Source organism: Eptesicus fuscus, chromosome 6 (genome assembly GCF_027574615.1).
Source record: "Eptesicus fuscus isolate TK198812 chromosome 6, DD_ASM_mEF_20220401, whole genome shotgun sequence".
Classification (NCBI taxonomy): domain Eukaryota; kingdom Metazoa; phylum Chordata; class Mammalia; order Chiroptera; family Vespertilionidae; genus Eptesicus; species Eptesicus fuscus.
Window position 1 is genome coordinate 6,333,808 of NC_072478.1, and position 21,931 is coordinate 6,355,738.

The 21,931-nt window shown below is 58.4% G+C and overlaps 2 protein-coding genes across 3 annotated transcripts; one reads left to right on the forward strand and one right to left on the reverse strand.

Annotated features, from left to right (window-relative positions):
* Nucleotides 1-1,502: 1,502 nt before the first annotated feature.
* TEX45 (testis expressed 45) lies at nucleotides 1,503-8,209 on the reverse strand. The gene is made up of 9 exons (XM_054717143.1): nucleotides 8,016-8,209; nucleotides 5,342-5,963; nucleotides 4,014-4,135; nucleotides 3,834-3,934; nucleotides 3,480-3,592; nucleotides 3,292-3,401; nucleotides 2,758-2,959; nucleotides 2,228-2,313; nucleotides 1,503-1,751 (listed from the first exon to the last, which is right to left on the reverse strand). Exons 1-9 carry the CDS (start codon nucleotides 8,028-8,030, stop codon nucleotides 1,524-1,526), a joined length of 1,599 nt encoding a protein of 532 aa, XP_054573118.1. The 5' UTR covers nucleotides 8,031-8,209; the 3' UTR covers nucleotides 1,503-1,523.
* Nucleotides 8,210-8,233: 24 nt separating this feature from the next.
* Nucleotides 8,234-20,996, forward strand: PEX11G (peroxisomal biogenesis factor 11 gamma). 2 transcript variants are annotated; one of them, XM_054717144.1, is made up of 7 exons: nucleotides 8,234-8,821; nucleotides 14,085-14,220; nucleotides 14,532-14,713; nucleotides 15,743-15,931; nucleotides 17,185-17,363; nucleotides 19,737-19,826; nucleotides 20,350-20,996. In XM_054717144.1, the coding sequence occupies exons 3-7, from the start codon at nucleotides 14,654-14,656 to the stop codon at nucleotides 20,582-20,584; spliced, it is 753 nt and encodes a 250-aa protein (XP_054573119.1). In that variant the 5' UTR covers nucleotides 8,234-8,821; nucleotides 14,085-14,220; nucleotides 14,532-14,653; the 3' UTR covers nucleotides 20,585-20,996. The 2 variants fall into 2 exon arrangements, with proteins under 2 accessions (XP_054573119.1, XP_054573120.1); XM_054717145.1 differs by having other exon boundaries at nucleotides 19,764-19,826.
* Nucleotides 20,997-21,931: the final 935 nt, after the last annotated feature.

The following is a 21,931-nucleotide window of genomic DNA, read 5'->3' on the forward strand; positions in this document are numbered from 1 at the left end:
ATTGATTGGCTGCCGCCTGCACGCCCCCCACAAGCAGGGCATGTGCCCTTTACCGGAATCAAACCCGGGACCCTTCAGTCCGCAGGCCAATGCTCTAGCCCAGTGGTTCTCAACCTTTCTAATGCCGCAACCCTTTAATACAGTTCCTCATGTTGTGGTGACCCCCAACCATAAAATTATTTTCGTTGCTACTTCATAACAGATATTTACATTACAATTCATTAACAGTAGCAAAATTACAGTTATGAAGTAGCAACGAAAATAATTTTATGGTTGGGGGTCACCACAACATGAGGAACTGTATTAAAGGGTAGCGGCATTAGAAAGGTTGAGAACCACTGCTCTAGCCACTGAGCCAAACCAGCTAGGGCCATATTCATTCTTTGTCAATAGTCTACAGAGGCAGGTCCCAGGTATGGCCACCAAGACCCATCTTCATCTTTTTTATTTATTTATATTTTATTGATTTTTTACAGAGAGGAAGAGAGAGGGATAGAGAGTTAGAAACATCGATGAGAGAGAAACATCGATCAGCTGCCTCTTGCACACCCCCTACTGGGGATGTGCCCGCAACCAAGGTACATGCCCTTGACCGGAATCGAACCTGGGACCCTTGAGTCCGCAGGCCGACGCTCTATCCACTGAGCCAAACCGGTTTCAGCCCAAGACCCATCTTATCCCAGATTGAACCACCCAGCTTCTTGGTGTCCTGCCAGACCCCAGACCTTCCAGGCAGGTGCTGTCCAAGGTTCTGGTCCTTTCCATACTTGCTAAACTGGTTACCCATGGGCTTCAGGGTCCCCATCCCATCCTCCTCTTTCCCACCCGTTTCATCTTGTTGCTGGCTGGACACCTACACCTTGAACCTCATCATGTCCTGATGGATTTTGTGAGTTCTGACTAGTCAGCCAACCAGTCAGTGCACCAGTAATCTTCCAGCCTCTGCCCACAATGGAGGAAACTGCAGGACCAATATCGTGTCGACCCCTTCATACCCGCTCTGAGCCCTACCCAGTCTTTGAACAACTGAAGTCTCCTCACACCTTCATCTTCTTCTCACCTGCTCACCTTTACCTTCAGAAGATAAGCTCTCTCCCTCCTTTACCCCAGCCACACATTTCTCATTTATAACATTCACTGAGAGAGTGATTTACCTCCATTTTACAGATGAACAAACTGAGGCTAGAGGGGTTAAATTACTTGCCCAATGCTACACTCCAGGGCATGGAGAAGTCAGGATTTGGACTTTGTCCATCAGCCACAGAAGCCTGCATTCTCAGTGTCTTGCCACGCTGCCTCTGTTCAACACTAACTCCATCCTCTCCATGTCATTCATAAATTGTCATGGCTCCTGAACATTTCATACCGAGTCTGTCCACAAATGGGCAAGGCCTCCCTGCCCAGAGTGGGGCAACCTCCAGAGTCTTCTGAGGGAGTCATTCTTTCCTGTGCCGCCCCATTCATCCAAGCATCCTCTTCCATGTCTGATTGATGGAGAGGGATTGGGTGTGCCAGGGTGGTGTTTATTGCTGGCTAGGGCATGGGTAGGTAGGGACCTGGGGGGCCTGAGGGTCACCCTTCCCACCCCAGCAGGCCCCCAGGTCAGAGGAGCCCAGTGGCAGGTGGCTCTCCTGGAAGTTGCGCGATGTCAGCATGGCGGGGCCCTGGTACTTGAAGGCAAACTGGTCCTTGTGTTGGGATAAGAAGAAGCGCCGTCTACCCAGCGGGGGCTCCACGTGGCTGTACTTGCACTGTGGAATCAGGGTGGCAGCCTGGCAGGGCAGCCTGGAGGGTGGCGGGCCCCCCTGGGCCCCCCTGTGGCTCACCACCCTGGGAGGATCAAAACTTGGTCATGGGCTCCGGGGAGGTGGGCAAAAGGGACCCCAGTTTGGGCTGGCCCAGGAGCTGAATGAGAAACTGGGGGAGTGGCTGGAACAACCCCAAGGGCTGGTGTGACTCCAGGCCACCCTGAGATAACCCTCAGCTTATGGTCTCACTGGGGGCTGGACACACAGAGAGGTTTCTGAGCTGACCCCGGCATGACCCTGGGGATGAGCTTGGAATGACCTTGAGGCTGGGATGACATAAAGATCACCCTGAGTTTAGGGTGACCCTGAGTGGACCTGAGACTAACTCTGAGTCTGAGGTACATTATAAGCATCCTGAGATAACTCTACACTGATTTGGGGGGGTTCCCTGGTAAGGGAGGTGCCCCTCCCCTCCTCACCCGCTGTAGCATCTCCTGGGTCACGGAGGCCGGAGCTGTTCGGTGTGGTTTCAGCATCTTCTGGTTCGTGGTTAATAAATCTGGTTCTGGAATTTGAGTGTGGGTGGCTCAACTGAGGGGCTGAGGGAGGAGAGTCAGACCGCAGAGGGCAGGGACATAGGAGATCAGGAATGGGTAGGGGTTCAGGGTGCAGCTGGGCCAGGGCTGACGTTGCATTAGGAGGCGGGAAGGAGGGGGGCTGAGAAGGCCAGGGCAGCGGACGTGTAGATGTATGTTGGGGGTGAGGCCAGGCAGGGTTGGCCAGTGGGTCGGGAACCCAGCCAGAGCCTGACTGGGGAGAGGGTGGTGCAATGGTGGAGGTGGAGGTGGGGGATGGGTGGTCATGACTACGAGGGGGCGGGCTGTCTAGGGCCAGAGTTGGGATCTTGGTCGATGGGGTGGGATGTAGCCTTCCTGGAAGTAGAACCAGAATGGGGCCAGAGCTGTGGCAGGGGGTGGGCCTTCGGGGCGGGGGGGGGGGTCTCACTCACTGCCCAAGCCCTCCGGCAGGTTGCTCGGCAGCAAGTGCAGGTTGGGTGCTTTCTCGGGCGGTTTTGTGCCGGTGGGGTAATAGTCCGTGCCCATGGTGGTCTGGAAGAACTGTCCCAGCAACTTGGACTCCCCTAGGATCACGTGATCCTGCAGCTTCTCATGAGGTATGTGGCGGCCGTTTGGCTTGGTCACCGGTGGCGGCTGTAGGACCCCATGACACTAGGAAGCTCCCATGTCTGGGGTGTCCCCAGGCCCGGTCGGAGGGAAGAGTTGAATGACCTTGGGCAGCTCACACCCTCTCTGGACCCCCGCTTGATGGCATTCAGAGCTGGTCTTCTCTCATTTTACAGACAGGGTCCCTGAGGCTGGGGGTGGTTAAGGGGCTCACCCTAGATCACGCAAATAGATTCAGGAAAGCACGGCACACATGTCAAGCTTACTCCTACCTCAGGGCCTTTGCACATGCCATTTGCTCTACCTGGGAAGCTCTTTTCCCCCCATGAGCCCTGCCTCCTCCCCCACTTCCCACTGACCTGGCCATAGAAGAAGTTCATGGAGGTGGTGAGGCTGCCTGGACCAGGGCGCCAATTCCCTTCCAGGATGTGTGACTCCGGAGTCTGGTCACTGTGATGAACAAAAGGCTCTGCCAGGGGCAGGGTGGGGCTCAGCAGCTCTAGGAGGCTGCCCTGGAGCCAGGGGCAGGCCAGCCCTCAGCGCTCACCTGGCTCCCGGGCATAGAAGTGCTCAGCACTGGTGGTCCTGTCATGGAAGAGGCCGTCTCCAGGACCAGTGCTCGCAGAGTGGATGCAGGCTGAGGCCTGGGCCTTGTCATACCTGCATATAAAGTGGAGGGGGTTGGAGGGTGGGGGGAAGGCATCCATCTGATCTGGGCCCTGGAAACTCCCAGGAAAAGGGATGGGGACAGGGATGGGGGCAGGGTTCCTAGTGGGCGAGCATGTGGTGCTGATGGTGGGAGATCTGGCCCAGTGGGCCTAGTCTGCATGCACTAGACCTCAGAGGCACAGTGCTGGCCCCACTGCCTTTGGTGGCCCAGTGGGTCATGGCCCCTCTGTACCTGTCTGGGGGCAGATCCTTGGGCCTGTAGGCTTGTTTCTGCTCGGAAGACATGTGCCCATAGCCAATCTTGACGTCTCCCAGTGCCACACTGGAGGAGTCCTGTGAGTGGACAGGGGTGGAAGGCAAGGCCACCAGCCCTCCCACTGCCCGCCCCAGCCGCACAGCAGACTTAATTTACCCTCTTACACATCAAGGCAGGTGGGCCCCTCGGGGCCTGGAACTGTCTCTGGTAGGAGGTCCTGTCGTCACATCTCCTGTGGTCCCATCTCCCGTGATCCCACCTGAGGGGGGAGGGGCCCCCTGAGGGTGGCAAGATGACAGGGAGAGAATGGGGTTAGGTCCCTGCAGCCTCAGGCCCACTGTGGCAGTAGGCAGTCCAGACTAGCTTAGCCTGAGGGCTGCTTGGCAAACACCCAAAATAACAATAACAATAACAATAACTACCAAGTACCGAGCCACATATCTAGGTTAAGTGCTTTGCACCTCATTTGGGGGTGTGTGTGTGTGGGGGGGGGGGGGGGGGGCGGAGTGGCGCTGGCATTAGCCACTCCTTCACTTTACAGCCTCTCTGAGGCTAATCACAGGATTTCAGCCCTGGCCCCTGTGTCTCTGTGGGCTGGGCATCGCACCAAACGGCTGCAGGTTCATTCCGGGCCAGGGCACTGTGCAGTGCTGGGCCTCAGGCTCCGGGAGGCGGGGGGTGGTGCAGGAAGCTGCCGAATGATGTTTGGCTCTCACATCAATGTTTCTCTTTCTCCCCCTCTCCCTTTCTCTTTCTAAAAAATCAATAAAATTCTTAAACAAAAAAGAAGAAGAAAGGAAAAAAAAATCACAGAAATTCAGAACCAGAACTGAGTCAGATCCAGGTCTGACAATCCCTAGACCCAGGTTGAAGGGACTCTGACTAGCCATCTCCACCAGCCGTTCCCCTAGAGACTAAGAATTGGAAAACCGCGAATGACAGCTGCTCTTTGGGGAGCACTCACTCTATGCCAGGCCCCCCCCCCGCCTCCTCCCGCCCCCCCGCCCCTGCACTCTGGGCTCTGTTTGCTTCACCAGCTGCCGCAAAGGGGGCTCTGCCGATGCACCCCTTGTTAAGGCTGTGAGAGGTCAAAGGCTCAGTTGCTCAAGAACTGAGTTAGCAGCGCTGGGGTGGGCGAGGGTCGCTTAGCAGAGGTGTCTGACCCCCAGTCCAGCATTCAGTACTTCTGCCCCAGCACGGCCTCGGATAGGATCCAGGAGACATGCCCATTCCATGGGTGCAAAAATTGAGGGTCCAGCGGTTTTCAACCTCGCACTATTGGCCTCTGGGGCTGGATAATTAGTGTGGGCGGCTGTCCTGTGCATGGTAGGGTGTTTAGTCCAGTAGCATCCCCTCCCCAGTTGTGACAACCAAACCGATCTCCAGACATTGCCAAAAGTCCCCTGGGGGCGGGTGCAGCGTCCCGCCCGCTTTGAGAGCCTCTGGGTGGCGCAAATAGCGCAGGGCGTCGGGGGCGCGCTCACCGAGGTGGCGGCAGGACGCGCGGGGCTGCGGGCACGCGTCGTGGGGCGGGAAGAGCGCCTGGTGAGTGGTCGGCGGAATGCCCAGCTTGGCTCTGTCGCCAGGCGGCACCGAGTCGCGGTGGAAGATGAGGAGCGCGCCGCGGGTGTCCAGCTGCAGCGCCCGACGGCGGGGCCGGACCTCCTCCAGGCCTCGCACCTGGCTGCGGCGCGCGGGGAGCTGCGGCCAGCGGAAGTCGGCGCGCGTGGTGGAGAGGAGGGCGCGCCCGCGCGGGTCGGCGTGCAGGTGCAGGTGGCTGGCCTGCATGGCGAGCGTGCGCGCCTGCTCCAGCTCCCGGGACTGCGTGGGCTGCGGCACGAACGCCGCGTGCGCCTCGGACACGCGCTCCTCGCTGGCCCAGCGCGCGTCCTGCTGGAAGAGGGTCGCCCGGGGCGGCGGCCCGCTGGGCGGCTCGGGGGCCGCCTCGGCGTAGGGCGGGAAGTCCCGGTGCGCCGTGGAGAGCGTGCAGCTCGCCTGCAGCCGCGCGTCCGACCCCAGAGTGAAGTGCGAGGCCTTGAAGAGGTCCGGCCCCGCCGTCGGGCGCTGCAGCTGGGCCCCCGCGGCCATCGCCGGGCGCCGCTGCACCTGTAGGCGGTGGGGACGCGGACTGAGCAGGGTGCCCGCAGGACATGCTGTGGTTCACTGTGTGCCGGGCCCTGGGCCCAGGGAAAACAAAATTCGACCAATCAGTTATTTGACAGTTACTTCTGCCAGGACCGGACGTAGGCTCTTGGAAAGGGGTGCATCAGTTAACAAAACAGACCAAGCCCTGGCTGGTGTGGCTCAGTGGATAGAGCATCGGCCTGCAGACTGAAGGGCCCCAGGTTCCATTCCTGTCAGGGGCACATGCCTGGGTTGTGGGCTCGATCCCCAGTAGGGGGCGTGCAGGAGGCAGCCGATCAATGAATCGCTTTCCTCATTGATGTTTCTCTCTCTCTCTCTCCCATATATATATATATATATACAGGCCAAGAGCTCTGCTCCTGTGGAGTTGATAATGGGGCAGGGAGGTGACAGACCATCACATCACATAACAATATTGTAATATAATAATGCATTGTAAGCTTATTACACATCACAATTATAATACATACTAGTAATTATAAATAAATAATTATTATATAATAATATAATAACATGCATTGCAATGTAAATGGAAGGTGACCAGTGCTGTGGGAACTCAAGTCACACAGGGTGGGAGGATGGGGTTCAGGGTGGGAGGATGGGGGTTCAGGGTGGGAGGATGGGGTTCAGGGTGGGAGGATGGGGGTTTAGGGTGGAAGGATGTGGGTTCAGGGTAGGAAGGATGGGATTCAGGGGGGAGGATAGGGTTCAGGGTGGGAGGATGGGGTTCAGGGTGGAAGGATGGGGGTTCAGGGTGGGAGGATGGGGTTCAGGGTGGAAGGATGGGGGTTCAGGGTGGGAGGATAGGGTTCAGGGTGGGAGGATGGGTTTCAGGGTGGGAGGATGGGGTTCAGGGTGGGAGGATGGGGGTTCAGGGTGGAAGGATGTGGGTTCGGGGGGAAGGGTGGGGTTCAGGGTGGGAGGATGGAGTTCAAGGGGGAATGATGGGGTTCAGGGTGGGAGGATGGGATTCAGGGTGGGAGGATGGGGGGTTCAGGGTGGGAGGATGGTGGGTTCACGGGGGAAGGATGTGGTTCAGGGTGGGAGGATGGGATTCAGGGTGGGAGGATGGGGTTCAGGGTGGGAGGATGGGGTTCAGGGGGGATGATGGGGTTCAGGGTGGGAGGATGGGGTTCAGGGTGGGAGGATGGGATTCAGGTGGGAAGGATGGGGTTCAGGGGGGAAGGATGTGGGTTCAGCGGGGGAGGCTGCGGACTTAAAAAGGAAAGCATCCCTGAGGTGACAGGTGAGCAAAGGCCTGAAGGAGGTGGGAGGGCCCTCTGGGCGCCTGGAGGGCAGCTTTCCCGGCAGGTGAACAGCAGGTGTGAAGGCCCAGGGAGCAGGGAAGAGCCCGGAATTGACCTCGGCATCCTACAGTGCGCCTGAGAGGGCGTCCTCTCCCTCGCCCTCAGTCCGTGTCAGGCCTGGGTCGCCCCTCCATGTCTGGGAGCCCCTCTGTCTCGGCCATACCCCTCCCTGTGGCCCTGCCTCTGCAGTTGTCCTGGGTCCTGACTATGCCCTGGACCCCTTCCTGGCCGCGGACGGTCAGGGTTCGCCTGCCTCGCACCCAGTTCTCTGACCTTCAGCTCCAGGCTCCCAGGATCCTGTTTCGTCGGCTAGGACTTTCTTGCCTTCCTCGGAGCAGATGTGTCTCTCCCGCCGTCCGCCCTCCCTGCTCCGTGGAGACCAGGTCCCTGGGTGCCAGCAGCGCTCCCGCCGCTCACCGCCTGCGGGAAGCCCTCCCAGACCACTTCAGCCCGTGCTTCTCAGGTTGGCCTCTCGGGAAAACATGCCTCAGGGCCCTCACCCAACCACGGGTTTTAGTGTCTACCTTGCGAGGTTTTTGTTTTTGTTTTGATCAGTTTGCCACCTAAATAGGTGAGAGTTAAGAAGGTGTCAGATGGTTTATGGAAGAATCTGACAATTAAAATGATTAGCTGAGTCACCTTGCAATGAGTAGCTGGGCTCCTGTGAGGGATGAGGGATGAGGGATGAAGAAGGTGGGGTACCTACCTCGAGGGGTGGCATGGGAGCTGACGAGCCTTAGAAAATGCACGTGGCACGGCTGACCCTCGACTCCCTCTGTCCCCGGCCTCCCAGAGGACCCTCACATGCTCCTTCCAAGGCTGCATTCAGGGGCGTCCCAGCCCTTCCCATTGTGACTCAGAGAGCCTGCCCTCTGTCACAATGGTCCCCCGGCAACGGGGGCGGCGAGGAGGAACGCTGGGAGCCAGACCGAGGACCCTGCCTCCTGGGCCGCAGGGAGCCAGACCCGGGGACCCTGCCTCCTGGGCCTCAGGGAGCCAGACCCGGGGACCCTGCCTCCTGGGCTGCAGGGAGCCAGACCCGGGGACCCTGCCTCCTGGGCCTCAGGGAGCCAGACCCGGGGACCCTGCCTCCTGGGCCTCAGGGAGCCAGACCGAGGACCCTGCCTCCTGGGCCTCAGGGAGCCTGCCGAGCCGGGAGACTTGATCCCGGAAGTCTGTTTTGTCCCCGGAAGATGGAGCTGGGGATGGTAACCACTCGGGAAAGCGGCAGTGAGGATTCACATAGAGGCTGCGGGGTCTCCTTACCATTGTCTGAGTTTTCCTCTTCATCTGCTTCCTAAGTCTCCGGCACAAGCTGGGAAATCTCTGCGCCATTCCCCGCTTACTGTCCCTCCAGGGCTCGCGGGCTCCAAGGCACCCTTAAGACGCCAGGGCCACCCCGCCCGCCCACGACCATGAGGAGCACAGCTGTGGTTGGACAAATCCGGGCTTATATCTCATGGCAGCTGGGAAGAGCACACGCCAGGGGAGCTGCAGGCCTCTCAGGAGGGGGTAAAGGGACTTACCAGACTTGGACTTGTCTCAGGGGCCTCTGGGGAGGTTTAAGAAGCAGAGCTTTAGCCTGGCCGGGTTGGCTCAGTGGACAGAGCATTGGCCTGCGGACTAAAGAGTCCTGGGTTTGATTCTGGTCAAAGGCACGCACCTAGATGGCAGGTTTGGTCTCCAGTCCCAGTCAGGACACGAGTGGGAGGCAGCCAATCGATGTGTCTCACATCGATGTTTCTCTCTCTGTGTCTCTTCCCCCTCCCTTACACTCTCTCTAAAAATCAGTGGAGCCTGCCTGCGTGGCTCAGTGGTTGAGTTGACCTATGAACCAAGAGGTCACAGTTTGAAGGTTGCCGGCTCGATCCCCTGTAGGGGGCGTGCTGGAGGCAGACGATCAATGATTCTCACCACTGATGTTTCTGTCTCCCTCTCCCTTCCTCTCTGAAATCAATAAAAATAAAAATGGGGGAAAGAGAGAAAGAAAGTAAAGAAAGAACCTAGAAGGATTAGAAAATTAAGAGCTTTGATAAAAAATATCTTTTATTTTAATTTTATTTTTAAAATAATTCTTTATTGTTGGAAGTATTACATCTGTCCCCTTTTGATCCCCCATTGACTCCCTCCAGCCAGCCCCGCCCCCCTCACCCCAGGCCCTCAGCGCCCCATGGTCTGTGTCCACGGGCCACCCACATACGCATACACGGTCCTTGGCTGATTACCTCCCACCCACCCACCCTCCCCCGCCTTCCGTCCAAGAGATAAAAAATATTCTTTAAAAAATCAGTGAAAACTCCTCGGGTGAGGATTAACAAGAAGAAAACAGAAAATCCAAAGGAGAAGTGGGCTCTGCTCTGCACCGCAGGCTTTCACTGGTTGGAGGTCTGACGTTCTGTTTTTAGAGGATCTGACCAATAAAAAGAACGTACACGACAGGGAAGAGGGGATGTGCGATTAGTGGGGTTTTTATTTATTTTTAAAATTGGTTTCAGAGAGGAAGGGAGAGGGAGAGAGAGATAGAAACATCAATGTTGAAAACAATGGATTGGCTGCCTCCTGTACGCCCCAGCACGCAACCCGGGCATGTGCCCTGACCGGGAATCGAACCGTAACCTCCTGGTTCATAGGTTTGACCCTCAACCCCTGAGCCACACGGGCCGGGTGGGAGTTGGTGTGTAAGGGGGACAGAGCTCTAGTTTGGGATGACAGCAAAGCTCTGGCGGTGAATGGTGGACATGATCGCACGACAGTGTGAATGCTCTTAATGCCACTGAACTGGACGCTGACAGATGATTAAAATGGCAATTGCACATTGTATGCATATTTTACCACAATAACGAATCTGTGAAAGGAAAGAAGACAGACATGAAATAAAGATATAAATGTAGTAAACCCATCTGAGTTCATGATACCCCTGATCACCTACTGAACAGGTTCTTTTTTTGAGATATAATTGACATGCAACATTATGAGAGTTTAAGGTTTACAACCTATTGATCCGAATCACTTACACTGCATTATGATTGCCATTGTAGCTAACCCTCTGTGGCGTCACATAGCTATGATTTCTTCTAGTTTGGGAACAAGATCTAGTCTCTGAACAAGTCTCACGTTCAGGATACAGTTTTGCTGTCGTAACTCCTGCGCTGAGTAAGGAGTACTGGGTCTCCAGGACTGGTTTCCCGAGTGGGTCCCTGTTCACTAACTTTGAGCTAATTGTGGTGTCCACTGCGTTAAGGTCCCACCCGCTGCTCCCGGCACCGAGCCCCACCCACAGGGCGATGGTACAGCCAGGCGGGTCCCCGTGTACCGGCCAGCCAGCCGAGCCCCGCCTGCGGGAAGGTAGGGCCCCTGAGTTGCATCCCGGTGCTGCAGGAAGCGAGGGAGAAGGAACTATTATTGAGGACCTTGATTTTTACCCAGCAGTCCGAGGAGTGAAGCAGCCATCAAGCTGGGATCGGTCAAGGAGCGGCAGCGGCGCAGGCTGGCCCGGAGCAGCGTCTGGCCGCTGTTGCTCTTGGACAATGCTCACGTTTCGCTGTCAGACGCGACTCTGAAGGGCCTTACTTTGTGTCCTTCCACCCTGGTCGCTGCGTGGCCCTGTCTGATGATGGCACGGTGAAAGCACTGACGTCTGGCAGGAGCCGGAGAACGCCAGGGCCTTGCTGTGACTGCCAGGCCAGCTCTCAGCAACGCCAAGGTCAGCGGGGAACAGCAGGCCAGCTCCTCTCTCTTTCTCAAAGGTCAAGCTCAGCCCTGGCCAGATGGTGGGGGACGCTGGGAGGGCTGGGCAGGGTCTGCGAAGTTCACGGCTGAGCCCTTGCCTGAGGGGGCTGTTACAAGGTGGCCACGGACAGCACAGGTTCAAGAGAAGGGACCCGTTGCTCAGGCAGGCTCTGCAGCCCGAGGCCTCTTCCTCTGCAGGCCCAGAGCTTGGCTTAGATTTCCTTCTGGGAAGGAACAGTGTCTCCAGTTGGGGGCTCGGGGGGCACACCAATCCCTGCACCCTAGTCTTAAGCAAGGAGGGCTGTGATTGGGTGTGGGGATTAAAGAATCTCTCGGGGTGTTGTGGAAAGGCAGGCCCGGGGGCAGCAGGGGCTTGGGGTCCAGGTGGGAGATGGGGGTTCCTTATGGAGGGGGCTGTGGGCTGGGAAGAATCGGGTGGGTTCAAGGGACATTTTGGTGACTGTTGGGACATGGGTGGGGCGTGTGTGGAGGGAAAGAGGACGCGTGGCGTCCAGGTCCCCTGTGGCTGGGTGGCCGTGTGGCAGGAGGGCTGGGTGGCTGTGGGGCATCCCTGGGTTGGGGACGTGGAAGAACGAGATGTGGGGATGACGCTGTGGTCAGGGTGGGACTTGCTGAGTGTGAGGGGCTTGTAGGGTGCACAGGGACACGTCCAGGTGGGAGATGGAGACTGGTCAGGATTGGGGGAGGAGAGAGGCAGTGAAGAGGTGGCTAGGCAAGTCGTGGGAGTGGACAGGCCTCCCAGGACAGTGTGGGTACAAGAGCAAAGGGAGTTTGGACAGGCAGCTGAGCCCTAGAGGCAGACACTTCCTGAGAGCTGGCTTTGTGCCAGGCTGTGGGAATATAGCTGCGACCAAGACAGATAAAACCCCCTGCCCTGGTGTAGTTCGCATTCCTCTGAGGCGAGACAAGTAAGTAGACAACTAGCTGATGCAACAAAATATACAGTTGCACTTGATAGTGTTACAAGCTAAGGAGAAAAATCAGACGCAGGAGACGTGGGTGGGAAGGGCGGCCGTGTGACGGGGAGGTCCCAGGAGAAGAAGATGTCTGAGTAAACCTGAGGAGGAGGCGAGGGAGGGGGCCAAGCGGGTGTCTGGAGGGCGAGCATTCCACGCAGAGGGAACGGCCAATGTAAAGGTCCTGAGGCAGGATGTGCTGCAGCTTCAAGGAATAGGAACGAGGCAGTGGTTGGAAAGGAGTGGGTGAGGCAGAACGAGTAATAGGAGTTGAAATCAAGAGGAAATATTTTGCAAAAGGCAGTCAGTCAATACCATTCGTCATTAGGAAAAGGCAAAACAAAATTACAGTGAAATACCACTTCACATCCAGTAGAATGACCATAATAATAACTCTGAAAAAGCAAAACAGAAGTGTTGGCAAGAATGTGGAGAATTGTGTGCATCGTTGGTGGGAATGTAAAATGGTACAGCTACTGTGGAAAACAGTGTTTTAACTTCTCCTCAAAAAGTCAGCCATAGCCCTAGCTCCATGGTCGGCAAACTGCGGTGCTTTGGCCCCTTGAGTGTGGCTCTTCCACAAAATGCCACGGCCTGGGCGAGTCTATTTTGAAGAAGTGGTGTTAGAAGAAGTTTAAGTTTAAAAAATTTGGCTCTCAAAAGAAATTTCAATCGTTGTCCTGTTGATATTTGGCTCTGTTGGCTAATGGGTTTGCCGACCACTGGCCTATCTGGTTTGGCTCAATGGATGGAGCACCAGCCTGTGGACTGAAGGGTCCCGGGTTTGATTCCGGTCAACCACCCATGCCAGATTGTGGGCTCCATCCCCAGTGGGGGTTGTGCAGGAGGCAGCCAATCAATGATTCCCTCTTATCATTGATGTTTCTCTCCCCTCTCCCTTTCTTTCTGAGATCAATAAAAATATATTAAAGAAAAAGTCAACCATCGAGTTTCCATATGATCTAGCAATTCCACTCTTAGGTCTCTACCCAACGGTACCGAAAGCAGGGACTTGAACGTGGGGCGTCACATGCACACACGTCCACAACAGCGTTATTCACAACAGCCAAAAGGGGCAACAGCCTCCATGTCCATCAGCCAATCAACAGATAACAAAATGTGGCCCATCCGTATGATGGAATATTATTGGAAAGGAATGAAGTACGGATATAAACCCCAGTGTTTTTATAAACCCCAGGATGAACCTCAAAAATACTATGCTGGTCGAAACCGGTTTGGCTCAGTGGATAGAGCGTCGGCCTTCGGACTCAAGGGTCCCAGGTTCGATTCCAGTCAAGTGCATGTACCTTGGTTGCGGGCACATCCCCAGTAGGGGGTGTGCAAGAGGCAGCTGATCGATGTTTCTCTCTCATCGATGTTTCTAACTCTCTATCCCTCTCTCTTCCTCTCTGTAAAAAATCAATAAAATATATTTAAAAAAAATACTATGCTGAAGGAAAGAAGGCAGACACAAATGGCCACATTCTGTGATTCCATTTATATGAAATGCCCGGGACGGGCGACTCCAGAGACAGAAAACAGATGCTGGTCGCCAGGTGGGGGAGGGGGAGGGAGGGACTGCTTGAGTGACACCATGTCCTTTCAGGGCGATGAAAATGTTTCCATATTAGAAAGGAGTGCTGTTTATACAGCCCGTGAATGTGCTAAATGCCTTTGAATTGTACTTTTTAAAAAAACATATTTTATTGATTTTTTACAGAGAGGAAGGGAGAGGGACAGAGAGCCAGAAACATCGATGAGAGAGAAACATCAACCAGCTGCCTCCTGCACACCCCTCACCGAGGATGTGCCCTTGACCAGAATGGAACCTGGGACCCCTCAGTCCGCAGACCGACGCTCTATCCACTGAGCCAAACCGGCTTCGGCTGAATTGCACTTTTTAAAAGGGAGACTTTTATTACAATAAAAAGTAAACAGGCGTGTTAACTTTTTGAAAACAAAAAGAAAAGTGTTTGACTTGCTGATGAGACAGGGCATGCATATTGCACAAAATCCAAAAGCTACGAAGTGGCACAAAAGTGAAGTTGACCATCATCTCCTCTTCCCAGCCGCCAGTCTCCTCGGAGCGACTCGGGTTACCGGTTCTTGTCTGCTCTCTGGACCGAACCTGCGCTCTCTAACTTCGGCAGAAAATGCAGAAAGGGTGACACAGAGAAGGAAAGCGCCTTGAATCCGAGCTAACAGGTTTGGTGATTTTGCATGAAATAGTCGCTCCCTGTGGCAGTGGCGGTGGTTACAGGGAAAGAGGAGCCGCGTGGGGCGTCACGCGCGCGGCGCGGGCAGAGGGCGCAGGGCGCACGGCCCGCAGCAAACTGGGTCAGTGTTTGCAGCAAAGGGCCCGGTCAGGGCGCTGGTCGGTGTGGCTCGGTGGTTAGAGCGGTGGCCGCGGGTTTGATTCCTGGTTCACCCCCGCCCCTGGAGGCAGCCAATCCATGTCTGCTCTCTGTTTCTCTGTCTCTGTCTGTCTCCCTCCCTCCCTTCCACTCTCTAAGAAGGAGGTGAAAGGTGAGGACCGAAGAGAGAGACAGGGCCTGTTCCGGGACAAAGGGCTGCGGCCGCGCCTGCGCAGAAGGCCCCGGGCCGCGGGAGGGCCCTGCGAGGTGACGGCGGGGTTGCCATGGCGGCGCTGAGCGGCCTGGCGTCGGCGCTGGAGTCGTACCGCGGCCGCGACCGCCTGGTGAGGCCGGGACGGAGCGCCGCCGAGGCCCCGGGACTGGGCCCAGCCTCGGACCCGGGACGCGGGGGCCGGGGCCGGGTCGCCTGGGATCCCCGTTGCCCCGCGGGGCTCAGCCCGGCCGAGCGGCGACCTTTGGGCGGCTCGGTCCCCGGCAGCCCTTGGGGCGGCGCCCGCCGAACCTTGGCGCTCGGGCTGGGGCTCCGAGGACCGCGGGCCGCGCGGTGAGGCTGTGCCGGTCCCCGTGTGCGCGCCCCGCCCCGCTCGGCCCCGCAGTGGCCGGGTGTCTGGGGAGTCCCGGGGCGTTAGGGTTTGGATGTGGAGCTGACCACAGCCCCTCTGGTTGGCACTGAGGTGATGCCCTCCCAGCCCCCAGTCCCTCTCCGCGTCCCCACGGCCTCCAGGCCCGTAGGCTCCGCCCGGGGCTGGGCGTGCAGGGCTAGCTCCACCCCTCTGTCCTGCAGGGGGCGTGAGTGTGTGTGTGTGTGTGTGTGTGTGTGTGTGTGTGTGTGTGACCAGGGCTTCCCGGGTGTGTGTGTGTGTGTGTGTGTGTGTGTGTGTGTGTGTGTGTGTGACTAGGGCTTCCCGGGTGTAAGCCAACGGGAAAGCAGGTGAAGGGTGGCGAAGCTGACCCAGGTCACGGCGCCCTGAGCCTTCCCACTGAAGTGAAGTCTGCGGATGACCCTTCGTCCGCGGGGCTGAGGCTGCGTCCCGGCCCGTTTCCCCGCCCAGCACGGGTGTCGGCCTGTGCATTTCTGCCTCGTCCTTTGCCGGCGGGAAAGGGAGGCCCCGGAGGTGGGAAATGGGGTTCCCTTTCTTGTCCCCATCCCATCTGTCTCCAGGGCCAGCACTTGGTTAGGGCCGCCGCAGTGCCTTCTGGACCACGATGTCCTGGTTTCCGTCCGTCCTGCACGTCCCCTTTCACACGTTCAGCTTTTACCAAAACCTTGTCGTTAGACTCCCCCGCAGGCCCAGGGCCAGTGCCCCGCTCAGCCCGGGAGCAGAGCGAGCTCACCGCTGTGCTCCCCGCAGGTCCGGACCCTGGGGTACTGCTGCCAGCTGGTTGGCGGGGTGCTGGTGGAACAAGGCCCGGCCCGGGCAGACGTGGGGGCGCGCCTGCTGGCAGTGTCCTCCCAGCTCAGCGGCTGTAGGACCACCCTGCGCCTCTTCGATGACGTGGCCATGTTTCTGTACACCAAGCAGTACGGCCTGGGGGCAGAGGTAAGGAAAGGCAACTGTGTGGCAGTTTATTTTTTCCAATTTTACTTTCTTTTTTTAGATAAGATGTTCTCATTTGAGCTAAATTTAAAAAGTAGCGAATACAGTCACACACTCCTCAAAACTATGTAATTTAGAAGTCTCTCTTCCCTGACGCCCCAGTCCCGTTTTCCTCCTCAGAGGCAGCGAGTGTTGTCAGCTTCTTCTCTTTCCTTCCTGAGATCTGTACCCTGACAGGCAAATACACAGGTTTTTGTTTTGTTTATTTGTTAATCCTCATCCGAGGATATTTTTTCCCATTGAGTTTTAGAGAGAGTGGGAAGGAGGGAGGGAGGGAGACAGAAAGAGAGAAACACCGATATGAGAGAGACACATCGATTGGTTGCCTCCCGCACACGCCCAGCCAGGGCTGGGGATCGAACCTGCAACCGAAGTACATGCCCTTGGACTGAAGCGAACCCGGGACCCTTCAGTCTGAGGGCCGATGCTCTCTCCACTGAGCCAGACCAGCGAGGGTGGCAATACACAATTGGACGTGAATAGTTGTGCGCCGCTGACACTCTGGCCACTTGCTTTTTTCACTTCGCAGTTCAACGTGGAGGGCATTCCCTGTCGGGCCCAAAGCGTCCCTCCCTTTTTATGGTCGCGCATGCGTAACCAGCCCCTTGCAGATGGGCATGCAGCTTCTTTATATTCAGCTGCGTTAGCAGTACTGCGTTATCCACACGAGTGCCAGCTCTGCGCTCACCAGGGAGTGAACCTGTCCCCGCCCCAATGCCCCCCTAGGGTACCTGCAGCCTCAACTGCCCTGCCTGGCTGGGTGCAGGGGGTGAGGTTTAGAGCTCAGGGTTGGAGGGCAGGGGTACAGTGCTGTGCAGCACAGAGCCTGAGGCCTGTCCCTCTATGAGCTGCGGGAGGTGGCAGCTCACCCCGAGCACCTGTTTGCCAGGATGGTGACTACCCCTCTGGTCTGGGAGAGGGACCATCCTGCAGCCTGGTGTTACCACCCCACCCAGCTCTGCCCCGCCAGCTTCTCTGTCGGCCTGCCTGCCTGCTTCCCTCAGGGTCCTGTGCAGGGGTTGGGCCTGGTGACCCCTGGCCAGGACCTGGGGCCTGTGGCAGGGCAGGAAGGCTCCGAGGCAGGGGGGGCGGGTCCCAAGTCATGGCCTTTTTATGGCATAGCCTGGGCTCCCAATATGGGCAGTGGGTAGGTCCCGGGTTCGCTTCAGTCCAAGCTCCCTCTCCTGGTCCTGCAGGAGGAGGACATCTTGGTCCGCTGTGTGTCTGTCCTGGGCAACCTGGCCGACCAGCTGTACTACCCCTGCGAGCACATCGCCTGGGCTGCTGATGCGAGGATCCTGCACGTGGACTCGGCCCGGTGGTGGGCGCTGAGCACGGCCTTCTGGGGCCTCTCGCTGCTCCTGGGCATTGCCAGGTAGGCACTGCGCTGCCCCCGCAGGCTGGAGGGAGGGAGGCTCACTTCGCTGGTGCGGCCGGCAGACAGGCCGGGCGGTGTGGGCTCTGCCGCCCTGCTATTCCTGTTGCTGCCACCTCACTGTGTGCACCCAGCACAGCACAGACGAGGCTCTGAACGCACAGGCTGATTGTCTTAGAGTCCTGGAGGTCAGAAGCCCCACGTGGCCTCCCTGGGCTCACCTCAGGGGTGGGCAGGGCTGGGGTCCTCTGCAGACTCTCCGGGAGGATGTTCCCCACCTTTTCCAGCTTCTAGAATTCCTTCCTGCGTTCCTGAGCTCCGGCCCTTCCTCTGTCTTTGAAGCGCATCACTCCAGCCTCTGCTTCTGTTGTCTCCTCCTCTGACTCCGACCCTCCTGCCTCCCTCTGCTGAGGCCCCTGGTGATGGCATTGGGCCACCTGGACTCTCCCCCAACTCAAGACCCTCACTCAGTCCCATCGGCAGCGTTCTTTCTGCCGCACAAGGGAACACACGGGTGCTGGGGATGAGGGCGTGGGCATCCTTGGGGGCCATGATGGTGCCCAGTGGACCCAGGAAGAATAACTTGTGGCCTGGAGAGTAGTGGCCAGCGTGGCTGCCTTTACCTGGGTCCCCGAGTCCTGCTCGCATTGTCATCAGCAAACGGCCCCGGATAAAAGAGCTTCTAAAACCCTAAGGTTTCTAGAACTTGAACGGTTTCCTCCCAAACTTTTTCTTCTCTGCACAGTTGCTGGGTGGGTTTGTTCAGTCTCTTGCCCCAGAAAACACAGGGGGTGAAGGGCCTCCCGTGGCAGAATTTCATACAACAGTCTCTTGGATCCCCGAAGGGAGGCAGCCGACCCCTGACCTTGAGGGTTTGGGGGAGGTGGGCAGTGTCACTCGCCCTGGGCGAGGCCCTGACATTCAGTAGCCCTTGTTCTCCCCGTTACAGATGCTCTAGTTACACGTTCATCTCAGACAGTCTGGAAAGCAAACGAATCCAAAGTGGAAGGTTCCAATCACCCACAGACCAGAGGGGACCCAGAGGTCCCGCTGCTTATACTCTGATGCCTCTTCTGTCCTTTGACCTTACACTCTGCGGACACATTGTCCTTGCTCTGATCTCCTCGTTACACGGATGGGGCTTTGTCTTGATATGAGCTCTCCTCACGTCCATGGTCACTGTGTCTGTGACCTTCCCGTGGGCTTGGGGACCCCGACAGGGGCCTGGGCTGGGCTCTGGATACTCCCGAGGCTGCAGCTCCCCAGGGTCCTGTGACCTCTGGCGCTGGGATCTACCATTCCTGTTTTAGGGGCAGCCTCGATTCCATTCATTTTAAAAAACAGACTATAGTTTAGGGCGGTTTTAGGTTCACAGCAAAACTGAGCTGAAAATAGAGTTCCCATTTCCTGCCTGCCCCCACACGGCCTCCCAGCCAACATGGCGTGCGAGAGGGCCCTTTGTTACAGTCGATGAACCTGCAGGGACATGGCATCCACCCCCGTCTGTCCGGGGACTACGTTAGGTGTCGCTCTGCTGCACATTCCAGGGGTTTGGTGAGATGTAACCTGACACCCATCACAGTATCACACAGAGCGGTTTCCCGTCCTGACAGTCCCGTGCTCTGCCCGATGCCACTCATGTTTGGAGCAGGTTGTTTTCCAGGATTTTTCTGTGTTTGGTGCTAGCAAGGGTGTGGAGTGGGGGAGTGTGTGTGCTCGTCACGACCAGTGTCCTTAAGACCCCAGGATGCCGGAGAGGCACCTGGAAGGTTGGGGTGAGATGCCTGGGGCCAGGGGCCCAGAGGTTCTGATTGCACTGGTCCAGGGACCCGGCGCCGAGGCCTTGGTTTTGCCTTAGTTCCCCAGGTGGCTTTGATGCAGACCCACTTGCCTCACCGCAGGTGCGGCCCTGTGTCCCACACTCTGGAGGGGCAGACGCTCTAGTTAATGGGTGCTGGGCGTCTGGGCCCTTCCACAGTGGCTGGGAGATGTGACCAGGGCCTGGACCTCCCAATCGGGACGTCTGGCTGGGTCAGCCCTCCAACGGGCAGGACTCAGCCACCTGCACTTACCCGGCCACCCCCAGCCCAGGGTGCAGGGCCAGGCGGGCAGTCGGGTGGGCGCTCTGTGGGGCCTGAGAGTCCTGGGGGAGCACCAGGGCTGCCCGCCTGCTGGCTGCCTCCTCAGCCTGCAGGTGCCGGCCCTCAGCCCAGAAAGTTGTCAGGTCACCTCCGCAGGCTGGGTGGAGCCCGACAGCAGAGCTCGGCACCCGTTACTGTTGACCTGCAGCAGCGGCAGGTGGCGGAGCCTCCCCCGGGCCAGCACTGGGGATGGAAGCCCGGCACCCACCCTGCTTCTCCTGCCCTCGGGCAGGGTCCCTCATCCTCTCTGGTGTTGCAGGTCCCTGTGGGTGGTCCTGAAGCTGAGACAGCAGCTGAGGAGCCCTGCGGCGGCCGTCACCAGGTATTTCCTGGGGAGAAAGGCCAACCTCCCTCCCACAAGGCCCGTGGGGGGTGGGGGGGGGGGGGGGGCGGTGCCTGGGCCATCGGGCGTCACCACAGCCTCCAGGTGATGGCAGCACTCTTACTTGTGGGGACAGTGAGGCTTGCTTGAGGCCCCATAGGCAGGACACAGCAGAGCCAGGGCTCCGGGCCGAGTCCTCACGCTGTGCACCGCAGAGCGCAGGACAGGAGAGGGTGGGCCTCCTGAGGACCAGGGCAGCGTCACTTTCTCCTGGAAAGCGCTGTGCCTGGCGTGGGCCTGGAACCTGCCCCACCTCCCTGACTGATTCCAGGGGTCAGCAGGGCAGATGTGGATTTGAGACTTTCCACACAGGCCTGTGCCCTGGTCACGTGGGCTCCCTCTGGGGGTGACAGGGACTCCTCCTTGCTCACAAACAGGGTCTGTGGTCACGCCCCTCCCTGCCCGTCCGGGCCAGCATGGCACCCCTGGGCCCGCCCTGAACGACTCCTCTTTGACCCCACAGCCAGCGGTCCCGGAGCACGCGGGGGGCCGTGGAGGCCCGGATCCAGTCGGAGCTCGTGACTCTCCTGAGCAACCTGGCCGACCTGGCCAACGCCGTGCACTGGCTGCCCCCCGGCTTCCTGTGGGCAGGCCGCTTCCCGCCGTGGCTGGTGGGCCTCCTGGGCACCATCTCCTCCCTCCTCAGTGTGTTCCAGGCAGCCCGGGCCAGTGGCGGGGCTGGCAAGGCCGCCTCCTGACGGCCCGGAGGCGCACGGACACGCCGGAACCCTGCCGAAGGGCCTCCCCGCACAGCAGTCTCCGGGCAGGCGCTGGTCTCTGAGCAAATCAAGGCCCGGTGCGGGGAGTTGCAACCAAGAGAACACAGGGAGTGACCTGGGCACAAGCTCGGCGAGGCAGGGTGTGGGGTGGCTGAGGTCCCCCGGGTGCTGGGGGTCTGGGCCCTTCCCGCTGGGAGGAGGGGTCTCTCAGGGCCAGAGCAGAGGACCCGGGACTCCCGTGCAGACGAAAAGGCCACAGCGGCCTAAGCAGAGCCTCACTCCATCCTGGCATCCTGAGTCCAGACAGGCAGGAGGCCAGGACGGTACGCACCCAACGGGCCTTAGGAAAGCTGGAATGGGAATCAATTAAAACTGTGGTGCTGGTGCGAGGCCCAGGTGTCCTGTTTCCTAAACTCACCAGCTCCGTGCCCCTCCCATCCGCAGGCCCGCTCACTGCACGCCCCCTCCCTGCGCCTTATTTTAGGGAGGGCATGTGGGTGCCACCTCCGGATGTGGTGGCCCATATGCCTGGTGGCTCCACAGGGGGCAGAGCTGCAGTGGGAAGCCACACTCCCATGTCCCTTCTGGAACGTCTTTGGCCGGGGGCCCTATCTGGTGAAGGCTGCTGGGGCCGCCGGCTGTGCTGGCTGGCACCATGCTGTCTCCTGCCAGGCCGTGCCCACATCGCTTCCTTTCCCCCAGTCACTGTGAGATGCTTGTGGTCGAAGCAGCTGACACTCAGCCACAGCTCGGACCAGGGCCATCATCCCTTCAGGCCGGCCCGTGCACCTCGTAGGTTCCTCGCGGGGCTGGCGGTGTCTAAAGACGCCGGCTCTGTCTCCCATCTCATGGACATGGCGGGACCGGTGCGTTTGTTTTCGGTCTGACATTTGAGGCCGTAAATGCATGTGTGCACGTGGCATTGGCAGATGGTGCCCAGCACGTGCCTGCCGGGCCATCTCGATGTGTCCTTGGACCCTCCACCTTAGTCCCAGCGGGAAAAAGGGAATCCGGCTCTGCCTTACATCCCCAAAGGACTCAACAAGACCTGTGCTTGCTGTCTCTGAAGCCGCACATTTCAGCCAGATTGCTCTTTTACAGGGAAGATAGTGCTGGGAACAGCTGGGATGGAGGGCTGCTTGGGTAACATGGGGCGCAGAAGAAACCCCACCCTACACCTGGCTCAGTCTCCCCTCCCCATTGCAAAGCCGAGCAGCTGGCATGTTCCAGCGCCAAGGAACCAGCGAGACTAGGTGGGGTGAGAGCAGCACCGCCTGCCCGTCTGGAGACTCGGGGAATGCCTGTAAGTGCTGCACGAGTGGGCGA